At 38.2% G+C, this 14,290-nt stretch overlaps 1 protein-coding gene across 3 annotated transcripts in view; it reads left to right on the top strand.

Moving 5' to 3' along the window:
- The window catches only part of adamts19 (ADAM metallopeptidase with thrombospondin type 1 motif 19), a 139,282-nt gene that overhangs the window by 6,367 nt on the left and 118,625 nt on the right, over nucleotides 1–14,290 (top strand). For 2 of the 3 annotated variants that reach the window (XM_062972125.1, XM_062972124.1), the window contains exon 2: nucleotides 426–1,015. In XM_062972125.1, coding sequence (XP_062828195.1) covers nucleotides 426–1,015 — 590 coding nt within the window. Of the gene's footprint in view, nucleotides 1–425; nucleotides 1,016–14,290 lie in introns of those variants that run through there. The other variant, XM_062972126.1, reaches the window with a different exon arrangement.

The following is a 14,290-nucleotide window of genomic DNA, read 5'->3' as shown; positions in this document are numbered from 1 at the left end:
GGAGAAATTATCCTCAAGTTGCAGATGGAGATCTGAGACTGAGAGAAAATGGCTTTTCTAAGGTCACCTACTGAGCTCATGGTGAGATGTGAATTGAACATTAATTGAGCTCAGTGTCTTGCCCCCTCACAACAGTTTAAATGGAGAATATGTCTATCATATTGTTTTATTTTAAACAGAAACTGTGATCTATTTTTAGTTTTAAATGAATTTGTATATTGTGGCATGGCATAGGATGATTTATTATAGTTATGCAGCAGCAGTATAAACAAATGAGACATGAAAATTTAGAGAAATGTATCTATCTTGAGTTGCATTGTCTGCTGATAAGTCATTTACAGCTATCAAAACATCAGTCTTCTTAGAATATAACTTAGGGTGTGTTTAAACTCCAGTCTGTATGCATTGTTTTGTTTTTCTTGTAGGTCTACAATTGCTGGGAGACTCTGAGGAGTGGGAGATTGTCTACCCAGCACTATGGAGCAGGGACCAACAGGAACCCATAGGAGGCAGTGGTGCGGGAGGAAGCTGCAGTCCTGATGGAAACTGTGGAAATAACAGCAGCAATATTAGTGCTACCTCTGCATCCACTCAGGTGGTGGGCAGCTCTCGTGAGGTCCGCTCAGTTTCTTTCTCATCTAGCAGGCAGTTCCAGCTGGTTGGGGAGACTTCCGAGGACGAGGTCTCAGAGGATGAATATGAATCTCAGGAGTTCTATCACTGGTCTCAGGGATCTAATGCTACTTCTCAGCTACCACCTCCTCCAACTTTATCTTCTTCTCCAGAGGATGAGGTGCTGCTGAGAATACCAGCTTTCGCTCAGGAGCTCTATCTGCTGCTCAAGAGGGACAGTCGCTTCCTCGCACCAGGTTTTGCTGTGGAAGAACGACTAAAGAGTGAGAGGAGGAGTCTTCCATATTCTGCCAAGACCCACACAGAGAGATCGTGTTACTACAGTGGGTCTGTGCTACATCACCCTGGCTCCTTTGCTTCCTTCAGCACCTGCGGTGGTTTGGTAAGGATTATAGGCACCAGTATATTCTCTTCCTTGTTTCTCCCCTCTTCACTTGGATTTGACTTTCCTTCTACAAAAAATTGCTTTCTTCTTCTTGTCTCTTTGCCTGACTCCTCTTGTGCACATGTTCCTAGCTGCATTTTCCTATCCTCCTTGCTTTTTAAGTTCCATCTCTGTTCAAAGCCATCTGCACTCTTTTCATGATAATAATGTGATCCATATCCTCATTTTTTTGAATTTAAGCTGTACTTTTTAAAATTGCCAGTTTCACAATTATACAACCACATGCACACAATAAGTTTTTGACACAGGCTGAATCCACTTGAACATAGGGAAATAGTATCAAGTATGCCTACAGTTGTTATTCAAAATATATGAAAATGTTGGTAGTGATTTTGATGTACTGTTTGTAGAATTTTCATGTATAGGAATATTTTTCTAGTGACATCATGTGATGATATTTATTTGTGAGTTTACATATACTGTGAAAGCTGTCAGGTATCCTAAATATGTATGAGTTCTCCTTTCTGTGGTAGATACAATACTCCAAGATGTATTGACTGGGATTTCAGCCTAATTCTATTCTTAAGAGCAATCTTGTTCATCTGTGTAGTCTATTGTGTTTCTTTTTTATAAATAATTTTTTTATTGAAATTTACATTTTCCAAGGCCAGACAGATGTGATTTGGCCCTGCTACTAGCCACTACAGGTAGCAGATGCAAGAGGGTGGAAAACTGTGGAAAGAGAACAGAGAAGTCTAACACGTGTTCTCAAGTCAGCTGATTGGGTATGGGTTGCGGTGGTACAATGGGTTAAACCCTTGTGCAGGCTAAATTGTTGATCTGAAGGTTGAAAGTTCGAAAGGGTGAGCTCCTGTCTGTCAGCCCTAGCTTCCCATGTGGGGACATGAGAGAAGCCTTCCTGGAGGATGGTAACACATCTGAGCGTCCCCCGGTAAAGTCTTTGTAGACGGCCGATTCTCTCATACCAGAAGCAATTTGTGCCAATTCGCTTCTGACATAATAAAAAAACTGGTTTGGTTCAGGTGTTCTGGAGGGAAGATATCTTTTTATCTTTGATGGTATACTAAGACTTAATTACATGTGCAGTCAGCTTCTTTTACAATATTGCCTAGATTAGCAATATATCTTTTCAAGCCCTGCTTTAGAATCTCATAAGTGAAAGTGACGAGAAATACTTATTGGTTGCTTCTAGCTTCCGATTCTCAAGCTTTTGGCTGTTTTCAAATATAGAGGTTCTTATTTTATTAACCATGGATCATGACAGTTGATATACATCTTTTATTAGTTTGCCTAATCCTTTAAAAATCATCTAAATTGGGAGCCTCCTCATCTTCCTGTGAATTTTACAAATTAATTATTGGTTGGGTGAAGAACATTACATATCTACTTAGATATATTCAGTAGGACTTACTCCCAAAGTAAATATTTTATAATGCTGCAGTTATATTCTGGTAGGGCAGCAAGTACAATAATCTTTCCATATTTGTGGATTAAACATTCATAGACTTTATTATTTGCAGATTGCTGTTTTTTCTGCTTCCTGTACTTCTGCCCTACAGGTAACTGAGAAACATATCCTCTAAGTATTTTTACGTCTTCCAGTGCAGTTCTGTGGTCCACTTTGTGGTCTATTTCCACTTCTACTAGTAGTAATACCATCATTATTTCTATTATTAGTTAATACACTTTCATTTTGGTAGATAACAAACTGAATTGAAAATGAGGATGCTTAATTTTCCACAATCGGATGATTATCTCATTAATCCCACCCTCCTCAAACTGTTGAAAAACAGCTATGATACATTTTATAATGGGAGAAACTGTCAGGGAAAAGGTTATGCCTTCACACTCCATCTACAAAACTTGTTGGTTTTGTTATTTTTTAAAAAATAAGAGGCCAAGCAATGGTTCTCCACCTGTGCATCCCCAGATGTTTTGGCCTTCAACTCCCAGAAATCCTAACAGCTGGTAAACTGGCTGGGATTTCTGGGAGTTGTAGGCCAAACACCTTGGGGACCCACAGGTTGAGAACCACTGGGCTATAGAATGATATGTTAAATTGGCATACCTTGCATTAATTCTAAGAAGGAGTGTAGCAGAGATTAGGGTTAGGTGTGGACAGAGAGTCTGCTGCAAATGAGATTAAGGCCTGACATAGGAGAGGCAGATGAGACCAGAAGCAAGTTCAAAATAAGAGCCAGGAGGGATGTTGACTTCCAAGCCAACAACAACTAAGGGTCAAAGGAACCAAAGGCAGATCTGAAGTCAGAGACAGGTCAGTTTTACAATTCTAGACAAGAGTCAAGAAGAAGGAACAGAAAAGCAGGAAGAATGCTGGCATTCAGAGTATATCAACCAACCTGACTGCAATACACAAGCTGTTGGGAATGAATTATGGATTTTGATATGATCTGTGGATATATTAAGCATTATTCTACAGAGGGGAAAGTACCAGTTGCCCTGGCCACCACCACCATTTTTCCAGTCAGATTTTTTATAATGCCAGAAGCAGTGCCATGTGAAGTGATTACTTCTTTTAGGTTCTCCCAGGATGGACTAAGCATAATCATAATGGACCTATTGGCATACCACCTAGAAAAAAGGATGGTTCTTATTTGGTAAGAATTAAGGTGCAGTACTTACTTACCTGTGGATAAGTAAATCCTAGTTTTTTTTAGATGGATTTTTACTACAATTTCTAGACTTATACATGACTATACAAGGTGGGTATGATTTAATTGTGACAGCATGATACCCATAATCTGGAAAATTTGGACAGAGATCCCAAACAAAGTTTTGCAAGCCTAGCAGACACACTTGAGAAACTTAAATAGGAGTCTGTTAATGCATTTTCCTCCAACTCTAGATAGTTTTGCATCTAAAAAGCAAGCAGAACTCAGGTTTAAACTCAGCATTTCTATCCAGGTTTACTTTATAAGCCGTATCAAAGCTTACAAGCCCAGAAGATTTAATAGGAAAAAACTAAGAGTGGGGGAAAATAATTGTTTTGTTTTAAGTAATTCCAGGATTTTACATCATCTCAGCTGCCAATAATGTATCCACCCATCCTGAAATATCCTGGGACTTCTGTTCATTTCAGAAATCATTACTATGACCACTGGGTCAAATTCTGACTTCCATTTGCTGCAATCCTGGATTAAATCTGCCACCAATTAAGTGCCAGCACCAAAGATATGTTTATGTAGCATAATTTTGGCCCCCAAATCTATACTCAGTTTATACACAAGGCTGACTTATACACAAGTATATATGATATTCTTGAGGCATCATTTACTCTTACTCCTTAGGAACCTGATCTGATAAATAATGACACCACACAATTCTTCAGACTATAGAGATATATTAATTAAAATTAATCCATTTTAAAAGCAAAATGTGCATTATCAGGATTGCTTTAGTATAAGCACAGGTTAGTTTCAGTGGTCTTGGGGCACTTCCATACAAGATTTAAACTCAATTCAGCATGGATTTGCGTCCCTACAGAACCCCAAAAACCCAGACTTTCCCAGGGAGGGTGGCTACATGCCATCCCAATCACTATTGGGATAGCATGTAGCCACCCTAATGCTCCCCAAAAAACCCTTTTAAATAAAGTAAAACTTACCTGGTTGCAGGCCCGTAGCCAGGATTTTGATTCGAGGGGGGGGGAGTCTGAGTGAGAGAGGATCTACCCTAGCAAACCTTTTGTATTGTTATCCCAATATACCCATGCATATGGGATATATTGAGCATGGTGATCAGATCATGATATGAATAAACAACAGTTTAAGTAATACCAGTAAGGCCTTCTCACGGACCACCCTGAGAATTTTTTTTTGGGGGGGGGGGAGTGGTGGCTGAAGCTCCTCAAGCCCCCCCCCCCCCTCCCCTGGCTACATGCCTTCCTGGCTGCCATTATGTGCCTCCTCATGCCAGCAGAGTGTGAGGAAATGATGCAACGGGAAATAGGGGGAGTTCAAGGGGTTATTTTGGTGTTTGGGGGGAGAGGTGGGTGCCCTCTTGTTTATTTGGGGTTCTAGAGCCCGAAAAACTGAGGTGGCTGTGTGGATTGGGCCTGGGGATCTCGTGAAGTGGTCCCAGGCACAATCCACATAGGGCACACACCTGGTAAGATCCAGGTCTTACCTTTAGATTTGGATCTTACCAGGTGTTTAATTTGGATTAATTAATTCTGAATTGATTCGGTTTTACTGAAGGTGTCGTTTAGACACCTCTAGTAAAACCGAAGCAGGTCTCACTTTTAAGGCCTGTCTGAATGGGCCCTCAGTTTTATCCTCTCGGAAATACTGCTTATTCAGACACAGACTCATATTCTCTTTTATGAAAATTGATTTTTCTCTTTTCTTTACAATTAAACCCTTTGTCTATGCATCTATACAATACTAGAGATCATTAATAAAGTGTTTCTAAAACTCTGCTCCTCCAGATGTTTTGGACTTCAACTCCCACAATTCTCAACAGCTGATAAGCTGGCTGGGATTTCTGGGAGCTGAAGTCCAAAACATCTGGAGGAGCAGAGTTTGAGAAAGACTGATTTAATAAAATAAAATTCCCAGCATTCTCTGCCATTTGCTAGAGCTGCCAGGAATTATTGGTCCATATTTGAGTGGAATTAAGTTTCTATTCTTGTAAAAAGAAATGTAGATTGTTGCACAGCATCGCCATATGGCTTTCTTTGTACTTTTTGTGATTAAACTAAATCTCTAAGGACATGTTCATATGAACATGGTGATGAGTGGGAATATCTCCCTCACTAAAAGGTCACAGAGTTCAAAAGGCTTTTCTCTGTTTTCTTTAATTTATCACTTGTTTGAATTGTAGATAGATATGTTTTGACAGGCACTATCAGATTTACTGTCAGAAGAAAGTGTCTAGGTATGAGAACATCAATGGAAATGTCAGATGGAAACAGAAAGCAGAACTCAGAGGACATCTGAGAAGATACAGTATGGAGAGCTTACATTTAGTTACTGCCTTCTGTAAAGTTGAGTGCATTATATAGGTATACCCAGCAGAATAGTCAAAAGTATAACTAGCATTGCACAAAATCAAGGACATTTCCTTTCGTTGTTATAAACCCCTTGGTTCACATGCAATAATAAGACGAAGTTGCCTGGTTTATCATTTTCAAACAGCATGATAGTGTATGCTTCCTGATTCCTCAACTACTAGAGTGGCTAAATAAATAACACAGAGCTCTTCTGCTGATGTTTTGTTTATTGATATACATGAACCAAACTTTGTTTCAGGGGAAGGAACTGGCAAAACCACCACTAAGCATTCCTTACCTATGAAAATGCTATGAAATTCATGATGTCTCCATATGTTGACAGGTGCTCCAAAGGTGGGCATACACACACAAACCAGGAACAGGAGAGGTAGACCTTTGCCTATTCTGTTCTTGCGAGTAATTTTTTAAAATAAAAAAGTTGTTATATCTCTCTATGCTGCACAAGACTGTGAGAGTTTGCATGCAAATTTTCAACCACTGCTTGCATTTTGGGACGTTATGGAGGAAAAGAGCCATTTATTCCAAAACATAGGACACTAGTGTGTGCTTGTATCAATGATACAAATGGCAGGACTTTATATGAGAGGCAAGGAACTCTGTATTTTTCTACAACAAGCTCTGGCAAACCATGGTTTTTTTAACATTAGCTTTTTATGGAGAGATAAGCCACAGTTCCTGGATTGCAGATGATGGAAAGGTAGTGGCTTGTTTTAATTCAATCTACTTGAAAAAAGAGCTAAGCAGTTTTGATGGTGCAGTAGGCTTGTGCATTTTGTCTGAACCTCAGTCCATTTTTTTCTGGCCGAATTTTGGGAGACCCCTGGATCTGTTTTAGCTCACCTCTCAAAAATGGGTGGGTAGCTGAATAGCCGTTTTTGGTCCATAGCCGAAAAATTGTACCTAGATCCAGCCCATTGGTGGCAATGGGAGCATCTCAGGCTACCCTTCCTGTCATTTTTAGGGCTATTGAGATGAAAATGATCATACTTAAAGGGCACATTTACCACTGTTAGTCCACCAAGTTTCAAATCAAAAAAATCAAATCCCTTAAAAAAAAATTCCCCATAAGGTTTCCTGGTCCCACCATGTAACTTCTCCAGAAGCAGCAACAGGGCACCATTTATTCCTGCCAAATGCCAAAGATGCACTTCCACATCACACAGTCCACTATTACGTTTTCTTTACTAATAAAAAAACAACAGCTTTTGCATTTCCAAAGCGTTTGCATTTCTTGTTCTCACAACATACTGGAAGAGGCCAGCAACTCACCATCCACAAGCAAGCAAGCGGAAACTATTAGATATTGGTGGTAAGATTAGGTAGGTAGGTAGTTTTTCTGAGAATCAGGTTTTGCTGTTTGCTGGAATTCCTGTGATTATTAATCACAATAATCTTTTAAAAGTACTACTTTGATGAAAGAGAGGAAGGAGGAGAAATAAGAGAAGAAGCTAAAGGCTTTCGTAGAGGCTAAAGGGTGACTCAAAGCTCAGAGCCACACTAAAAGAAAAGCCACCCACAAATGCTGTGCTTCCACCCACCCGCACTTTCAAATTCCCAGTCCCACTAAATAAATAATCCAGAAAATAAAGGAAATTCAAAAGATTCAATGCTAGCGAGAGGCCAAACCATAAGCTAAAGCTGAGAGTGAGCAGCAGCAAGGCAATCGGATTGAAGCCCTTCTCTTTAGAGCCAGGATACAACTGAGCAATGGAAGCGCATGCCCCATTAATAGACAAAGCTTGCCTAAGACATGTCATGGCGTTCTTCTATTCTGATTGGCCCAACAGGCAGCGCTCACAGGGAAACTCCATGTGAGCACGCGGCAGCCTCTTTGTGAGCTGCGTGATGCCAAATAGGATAGGAGGAGCTGTAACTGGCTGCCTCATGGCCCATTTCAGCCAAAAAAATATGGTGGCTGAGCTCTTACCGTTACGGCGAGCCGAACAAGCCAGATTGGCTGAAGGGAACCAACCAAACCTAATACGTGCACAAGCCTATTGTGCAGTGCATAATAGCACAGTAGCGTCTTTACATTTGTTCTTCAGAATTTGTATCATTTCTGTTCTTCTGTTCCCTTGACGAAGAGGGAGCTCGTGCAGTGGGTCTTTCGAACGCACTGGGTTTGATTCCAGGACTCTCAATTGATATCAAAATATGTGAATGTTCAAGTCCCATTATATGCAACAGGATAGTAAAGTGGTGTCATTAGATTTTAAATATATATATTCAATCTGTTTGACTGCTAGATCTAAATCTTTCTGCGCATGCATCTTCAATGAATTGAAGGAAGATGGAGAACAAATGGAAAAAATTGTTGAAAGTTCATTTTAGTCCCAGATAACTTGATAATTATTATCACCTCCCTATCTCAATAACAGATTGTTTGTTGTCTTATCCTGGTAGAATTCAAACTCTCGTATAATTGTTAAAGTGAGTAGCCAATTTTTTATATACCCATGTTAGGATTGAATTGGAGATGTAGTAAGTGCATTCCTAAGGTTCACTGAAAAGAGATTTTTAAAAATATTAAATTATCCTGTAAGATATCCTCTGTTGTAATTCTTGATTTGTTTTTACTAAGTAATCAACAAAATGTGCTCCTTTATCTGTATGCTTTGAAAGCCATTTAAAATATTGTTCTGATTCATAAGGGGGGCATTTGCACACGCATGCCTAAAAATGTTCATACTAGAACTTCTGTTGGTCTTTTTTTTTTTAACGTTCCTGCACACACAGATGCCAGGGTTTAGCAACAGGGCTTTTAGCAGTTTAATATCTAGCTCCTCTCAGACCTTTTAATTGCACTAAATAAATATGAACTTAGAAGAAAATATTTTATAGAGCGAAATTAAAATATCAGCTATCTTGTTTCTTAACTGCACTCAGTTAAAGAATAAGACCAGCACATTTTTTTTAAGTTTAGAAAAGTGCTGGTAGAAGAAAGAACATTAAAATTGTTTCCCAAGATATTTATAGAGTTATACGTTTGTGGTACTATTTATATTTCACAACTTTTAAGTTGCTAATGCCTCATTTCTTTGCATGTACTTGAAAAAAATGAACCTTTGGACATGTTAAACAATGTTTTTCTTGGTTCTACTAATATTTAAGTCAAAATTTATTTTCTGAATGAGTTTAATATCCAAAAATGTAGAAGTGTGCCCAAGGCCAACTTGTTACGTGACTTCATTTCTTTTTAAAATGTAACTATCTTCCAGGAACTGCATGTGCTTATTTAATTACTTCAGCTGAGCTATCTTGGAATTTCACCAGATCTTCAAAGCAGAGCTGGGTCAAGTCAGACCAGTCCTGTTTGTATGGGGCACATTGGGAGAAGACAGGTACTAGAGCTATAGCTAGTCAACAAATGACAGTCTTCTTAGGGTGCGTAGAAGTAAGGCAGTTTGACACCACTTTAACTACCATGTTTTGTCTTATTTCTAATGCTAAACCATTAAAATGAAATACTTTTTAATCCAGTTTTAAGACATGAGTTTTGAATTAACATATTTATCTTAATATTAGGTTTTATTCTAAACTTGATTTTAATGCAAATATGTACTGTGGGTTATATGTGCTAAATGTGTTTGTCAAATGTTTTGATACGGCCGATAGGCTAATCAATAAAATGTACTTGACTTAACATAAAATCTCAACTTTTTTTAACAAGGGGCTTAATTCATATAATAAAACTAATAATTTTTAAATTATCATTTAAATATACATTCTGGTGCTTTTAATGGAATTACATGTTATTTGCAATATTAAATCTAATATTCTAGTGCATACTGTGAAAAGACTGAAAGAAAAGACAACTAAGAGAGTAAGAATGAACTCTGGGACTTGTAAAATAGGCAAGCAGTGCTGTTTAATACAAGAGCTGCAAGACATTGGAATACACATTGCTAAAATGAGAGTTCATAGAGATCTGCATCATAAATCTAGGAACAAGGGGATGATATACTGAACCATGCATTTATGAATATAGACTGGCTAGAGCAGATTTTGGGGCTTTTTTAGTTCTACAACAGCAGTCTAATAAATTACATCTTTCAAAGTTTTTTCTATAATAGAATTGCATAGCTAGCATGATATGAAACTTTGAAAAGAACACTGTTCTTTATATTTAATGTGGTGTTGCTTTCAGTGATGCATGGAATAAATAGTAACTAGCATGAGAAACAGAACTTTTCCAAGTAGTGATAAAAGTACATTAAAATATTGTGATATGAGTTCAGTCTTTTTGTTTTTGGTTGTTAAGTTACTGTTAAAGAGTTTGGGGGAACTGAATTTTCAGCATGTGTATGCGAAGTTATTTTCATGTTTGTATGGGGATATATGACTTATGTTTTTGTGTAAGTTGCATTCATATATAAGTCAGGGAAGGGTTTGGTGCCAAAATTATAGATTTTGATATGACCTCTGGATAAGTTGGAGGTCATTCCAGAAATACCCTCATAGTCCCAGCAGCATCTGAGGGGCAGCCATCTCTCTGGCCATTGCTACTGCCATTTTCCCATCCAGGCATTTGAAAAGGCCAGACATAGAGGGGTTAGTGCCTCTTTTAGGTTCTTCCAGTATTGGATTGAGCTCTTGCCTTTTGCCAATCAGAGATAGTTCTTTTTCCATTTGAAGTTTTGGAGCTAACTGTATGAGCAAATTCTACTGAGATGTGCTATGCTAAAGATGACATCAAAGACACATATATCTTGCATGCCATTTAAATCATTACAGAATGTACTGGAAGCAGGCAGAGCTAGTGGATGGTCTTGCAAATGGTCAAACAGTCAACTTTGCACATAAACATAAGTAAAAAAAACCACTTGGCTTAATAAGCAATGATATGTACAAACATCTCAAATGAAATATAAAAAGCCAGGATTAGAAAAGCCAGGATTAGGTACTAGACCATATGGTTTGCAGACTCAGAAATAATGTCAAGTGTTTACAAAAAGACAAGGTCACAAGCCAGCTCCGAATATGGATTTACTGAAGCCTGGATTGCTTGCAAACCCATAAAAACATTAAGCACTAAACCTTGACTCCAGGAGCAGCCCTAGGTTTTTCCAGGTGGTAAGCCAATCTAGGGCCGTGTGCCCCCTCTGCCTGAAATTGCGCCCCCCATCCCAAACTTACCGGCGGCAGCAGTGGTGGGCAGCGGCGGCGGTGACCATTGGGTCGCTCACCGCGGAGCCAGGAAGTAGCTTGTATTCTCATGAGATCTCGCAAGATTTCCATGAGGTCTCGTGAGATCTCGCAGAAATCTCGTGAGATCTCACAGAAATCTCTCAATATTTTGCGAGATCTCGCAAAATATTGCAAGAATACAAAATACTTCCTGGTTACGCGGCGAGTGACCCAGTGGTCGCCGCCGCCCGCCGTTGCTGCCGCTGCTTTGGGTGCGCCCAGGAAGGCGCTGCACCCGAAGTGGGGGCTTCAGCAGTGTTCATGAAGAACCCGGCCTGCTTGGCTCCTTTGCTCACTTGTGTGAAGAGATGACCAAAGCAGGATTCTGCTCATTAATATCTAGGACATGATTTCACATAGCAGTTTATCTGATTAACCTTGCATTCACATGTGGTGCATGGATCCTTTTCCCAGTTTCATTACTGGAATAAGATTGGCCATTTTCATCAGTACATTTGTTCTGTAAAGCCATAATTCAAGTTCCTTTATTTGTTTTCTGAAGCTTGTAATAGATCATGGTTTGATATATTAATATTTTTTGCATATTTCTATCCAATTCTTCAAAGACATTAATTATATGTCTTTTCCTGTGCTTGTCAAATATGAAGTGAAGCAATCAGAAGGTATTCTCCTGGCAAAACAGTCAAGCCATACTAAATCATTATCTTCTTGTATTTTCTTAGTGTCATTCTTTCTCTCTCAAAAGTTATGTTTTCTTCACTTCTTTTCAATCTGTAACCTAAAAAACCCCAATTAATTAATTAATTAATTAATTCACATCAAGACTTATTACACCAGTCATTATTTTTCTGGTTGTTGTTGTTGTTGTTGTTGTATTACATGCTACCAGCTAGTGAGACTGAAGTGCAGCAAAAACTGAGGGTGCTTCCAGGCTTCATAGAAATGCGTGCCAAAGTGGGTTTTAAATACCTGCTTTAGCATGCATTTCTGTCCCCACACCCACACCCCAAAACCGAGCTTTACCAATTGGGTGTTTCCATGCCCTCCCATGTGAATATTCCTACCAATTTGTTGAAGAAGTGGGATAACTCTATCAAACAATGAGTAGTGGGAGGAAACAAAAATAGAATTGCCAACTTTTTATACTATAGTAAACAATAAATGGGTGGTTGGGGAGCTCCCTCATTGGGAATATACTACGAGGCAAGCCAGTTAGCGGGGTTATTAGAATTCGAATTGAAAGGGTCAAAAAAATGGGCGCAAATAGAAAAGGAAGCAAATAATTGGCAAAGGGTAACATCATTGGGAGAGAGAATAGATAGAAAAGACTTAAAGAATTTAAAAGTGGGCCCCTGTTTTTCAATGTTGTTAATCTGGAAAAAATGGCAAAATAAATTACAAATAAATAAAATTGACCCTTTCCCACTAGAAACATTGGAAAATAAGGATAAGACATTCACAAATCTAATTAGGGCACTGAAGGAAAATGGTATCAAGAGGATTGGGGACATCATGAATCCCAAAGGAGAAATTAAAGTGGGATAAAATAAAAGACAAATGTTGTCAAGGGAACTGGATAGCATGGTTAGGGCTGTCCAGTAAAGCTCAGGCCATGAAAATAAGAGAAGTAGCTGAAACCCCACTGGATAGAATAATTAAAAGGAAAATAGAAATAGATAAAGGAATGACTGGGCTATTGTATGACTAATTAATCACCTTAACTTACAATACAAAAACAACCCTTATAGATAACTGGAAACAGGAAAAAAACTTTGCTGAGAAATTAATTGTGTCTTGGATTGATAATATTCATAAAATTAAACATATAAGGATTAAAGAAACCGAAAGGAAAATAATATCCAAATGGTACAGAACCCCAGTCCAAGTAGCACACATAACGGGAAATACTTCTTCTTTGCTTCTTGATTTTGTGTTATACTGTATATTTTATCAGTTGTTTTGGTTAATTGTATTTTGATATGTTGTTTTTATGTTGTTTTATATTGTATTGTCCTGGGCAGGGCCCCATGTAAGCCGCCCCGAGTCCCTTTGGGGAGATGGTGGTGGGGTATAAATAAAGTTTTATTATTATTATTATTATTATTATTATTACTTCAAATAAGTGTTGGCACAACTGTAGGGAAATAGGTACATTTTCCCACATGTGGTGGGACTGTAGAAAAATTCAGAACTTTTATAGAAAAATAATGGAAGAAATAATAGAGAAAGAATTAATATGGGACAAAGCTAGATACAGTAGAGTCTCACTTATCCAACATAAACGGGCCGGCAGAATGTTGGATAAGCGAATATGTTGGATAATAAGGAGGTATTAAGGAAAAGCATATTAAACATCAAATTAAGTTATGATTTTACAAATCAAAACATCATGTTAGACAACAAATTTGGCAGAAAAAGTAGTTCAATATGCAGTAATGGTATGTAGTAATTACTGTATTTATGAATTTAGCACCAAAATGTCACGATATATTGAAAACATTGACTACAAAAATGCGTTGGATAATCCAGAATGTTGGATAAGCGAGTGTTGGATAAGTGAGACTCTACTGTACATGTCTCTCACAGTAAAGGTAAAGGAAAATAACAAGAATTGGTCAGAGATCCTAAAATATATGACAGCCGCAATACAAGCCATGATAGCCCGAGGATGGAGGGATGATACAAAATGGGATGTAGAAACCAGGTGAGCTAATAATAATAATAATAATAATAATAATAATAATAATAATAATAATAATAATAATAATAACTTTATTTTTATACCCCGCCCCATCTCCCCGAAGGGACTCGGGGCGGCTTACATGGGGCCAGGCCTGATAAAACAAACAAAACAGTAACAAAGCAATAAAACAATTATCCCAGTAAAAAACATCAACATCAATAAAAACAATCATTAAAATCAACAAGCAGGATACAGTGTTAAAAACAGGAGACTAATTCGTAGATCCCAGGCGAAATGCAGAGTGATACGAAATGGGAAAAGGAAATTTCACAGTTGGACAATAAAGTGCGGTATAAAATGGCAAGACAACAACAATGGGACTATTATG

Source organism: Anolis carolinensis, chromosome 2 (genome assembly GCF_035594765.1).
Source record: "Anolis carolinensis isolate JA03-04 chromosome 2, rAnoCar3.1.pri, whole genome shotgun sequence".
Taxonomy (NCBI): domain Eukaryota; kingdom Metazoa; phylum Chordata; class Lepidosauria; order Squamata; family Dactyloidae; genus Anolis; species Anolis carolinensis.
The sequence above is the reverse complement of the archived record's forward strand: the minus strand, read 5'-3'. Positions and strand labels throughout refer to the sequence as shown.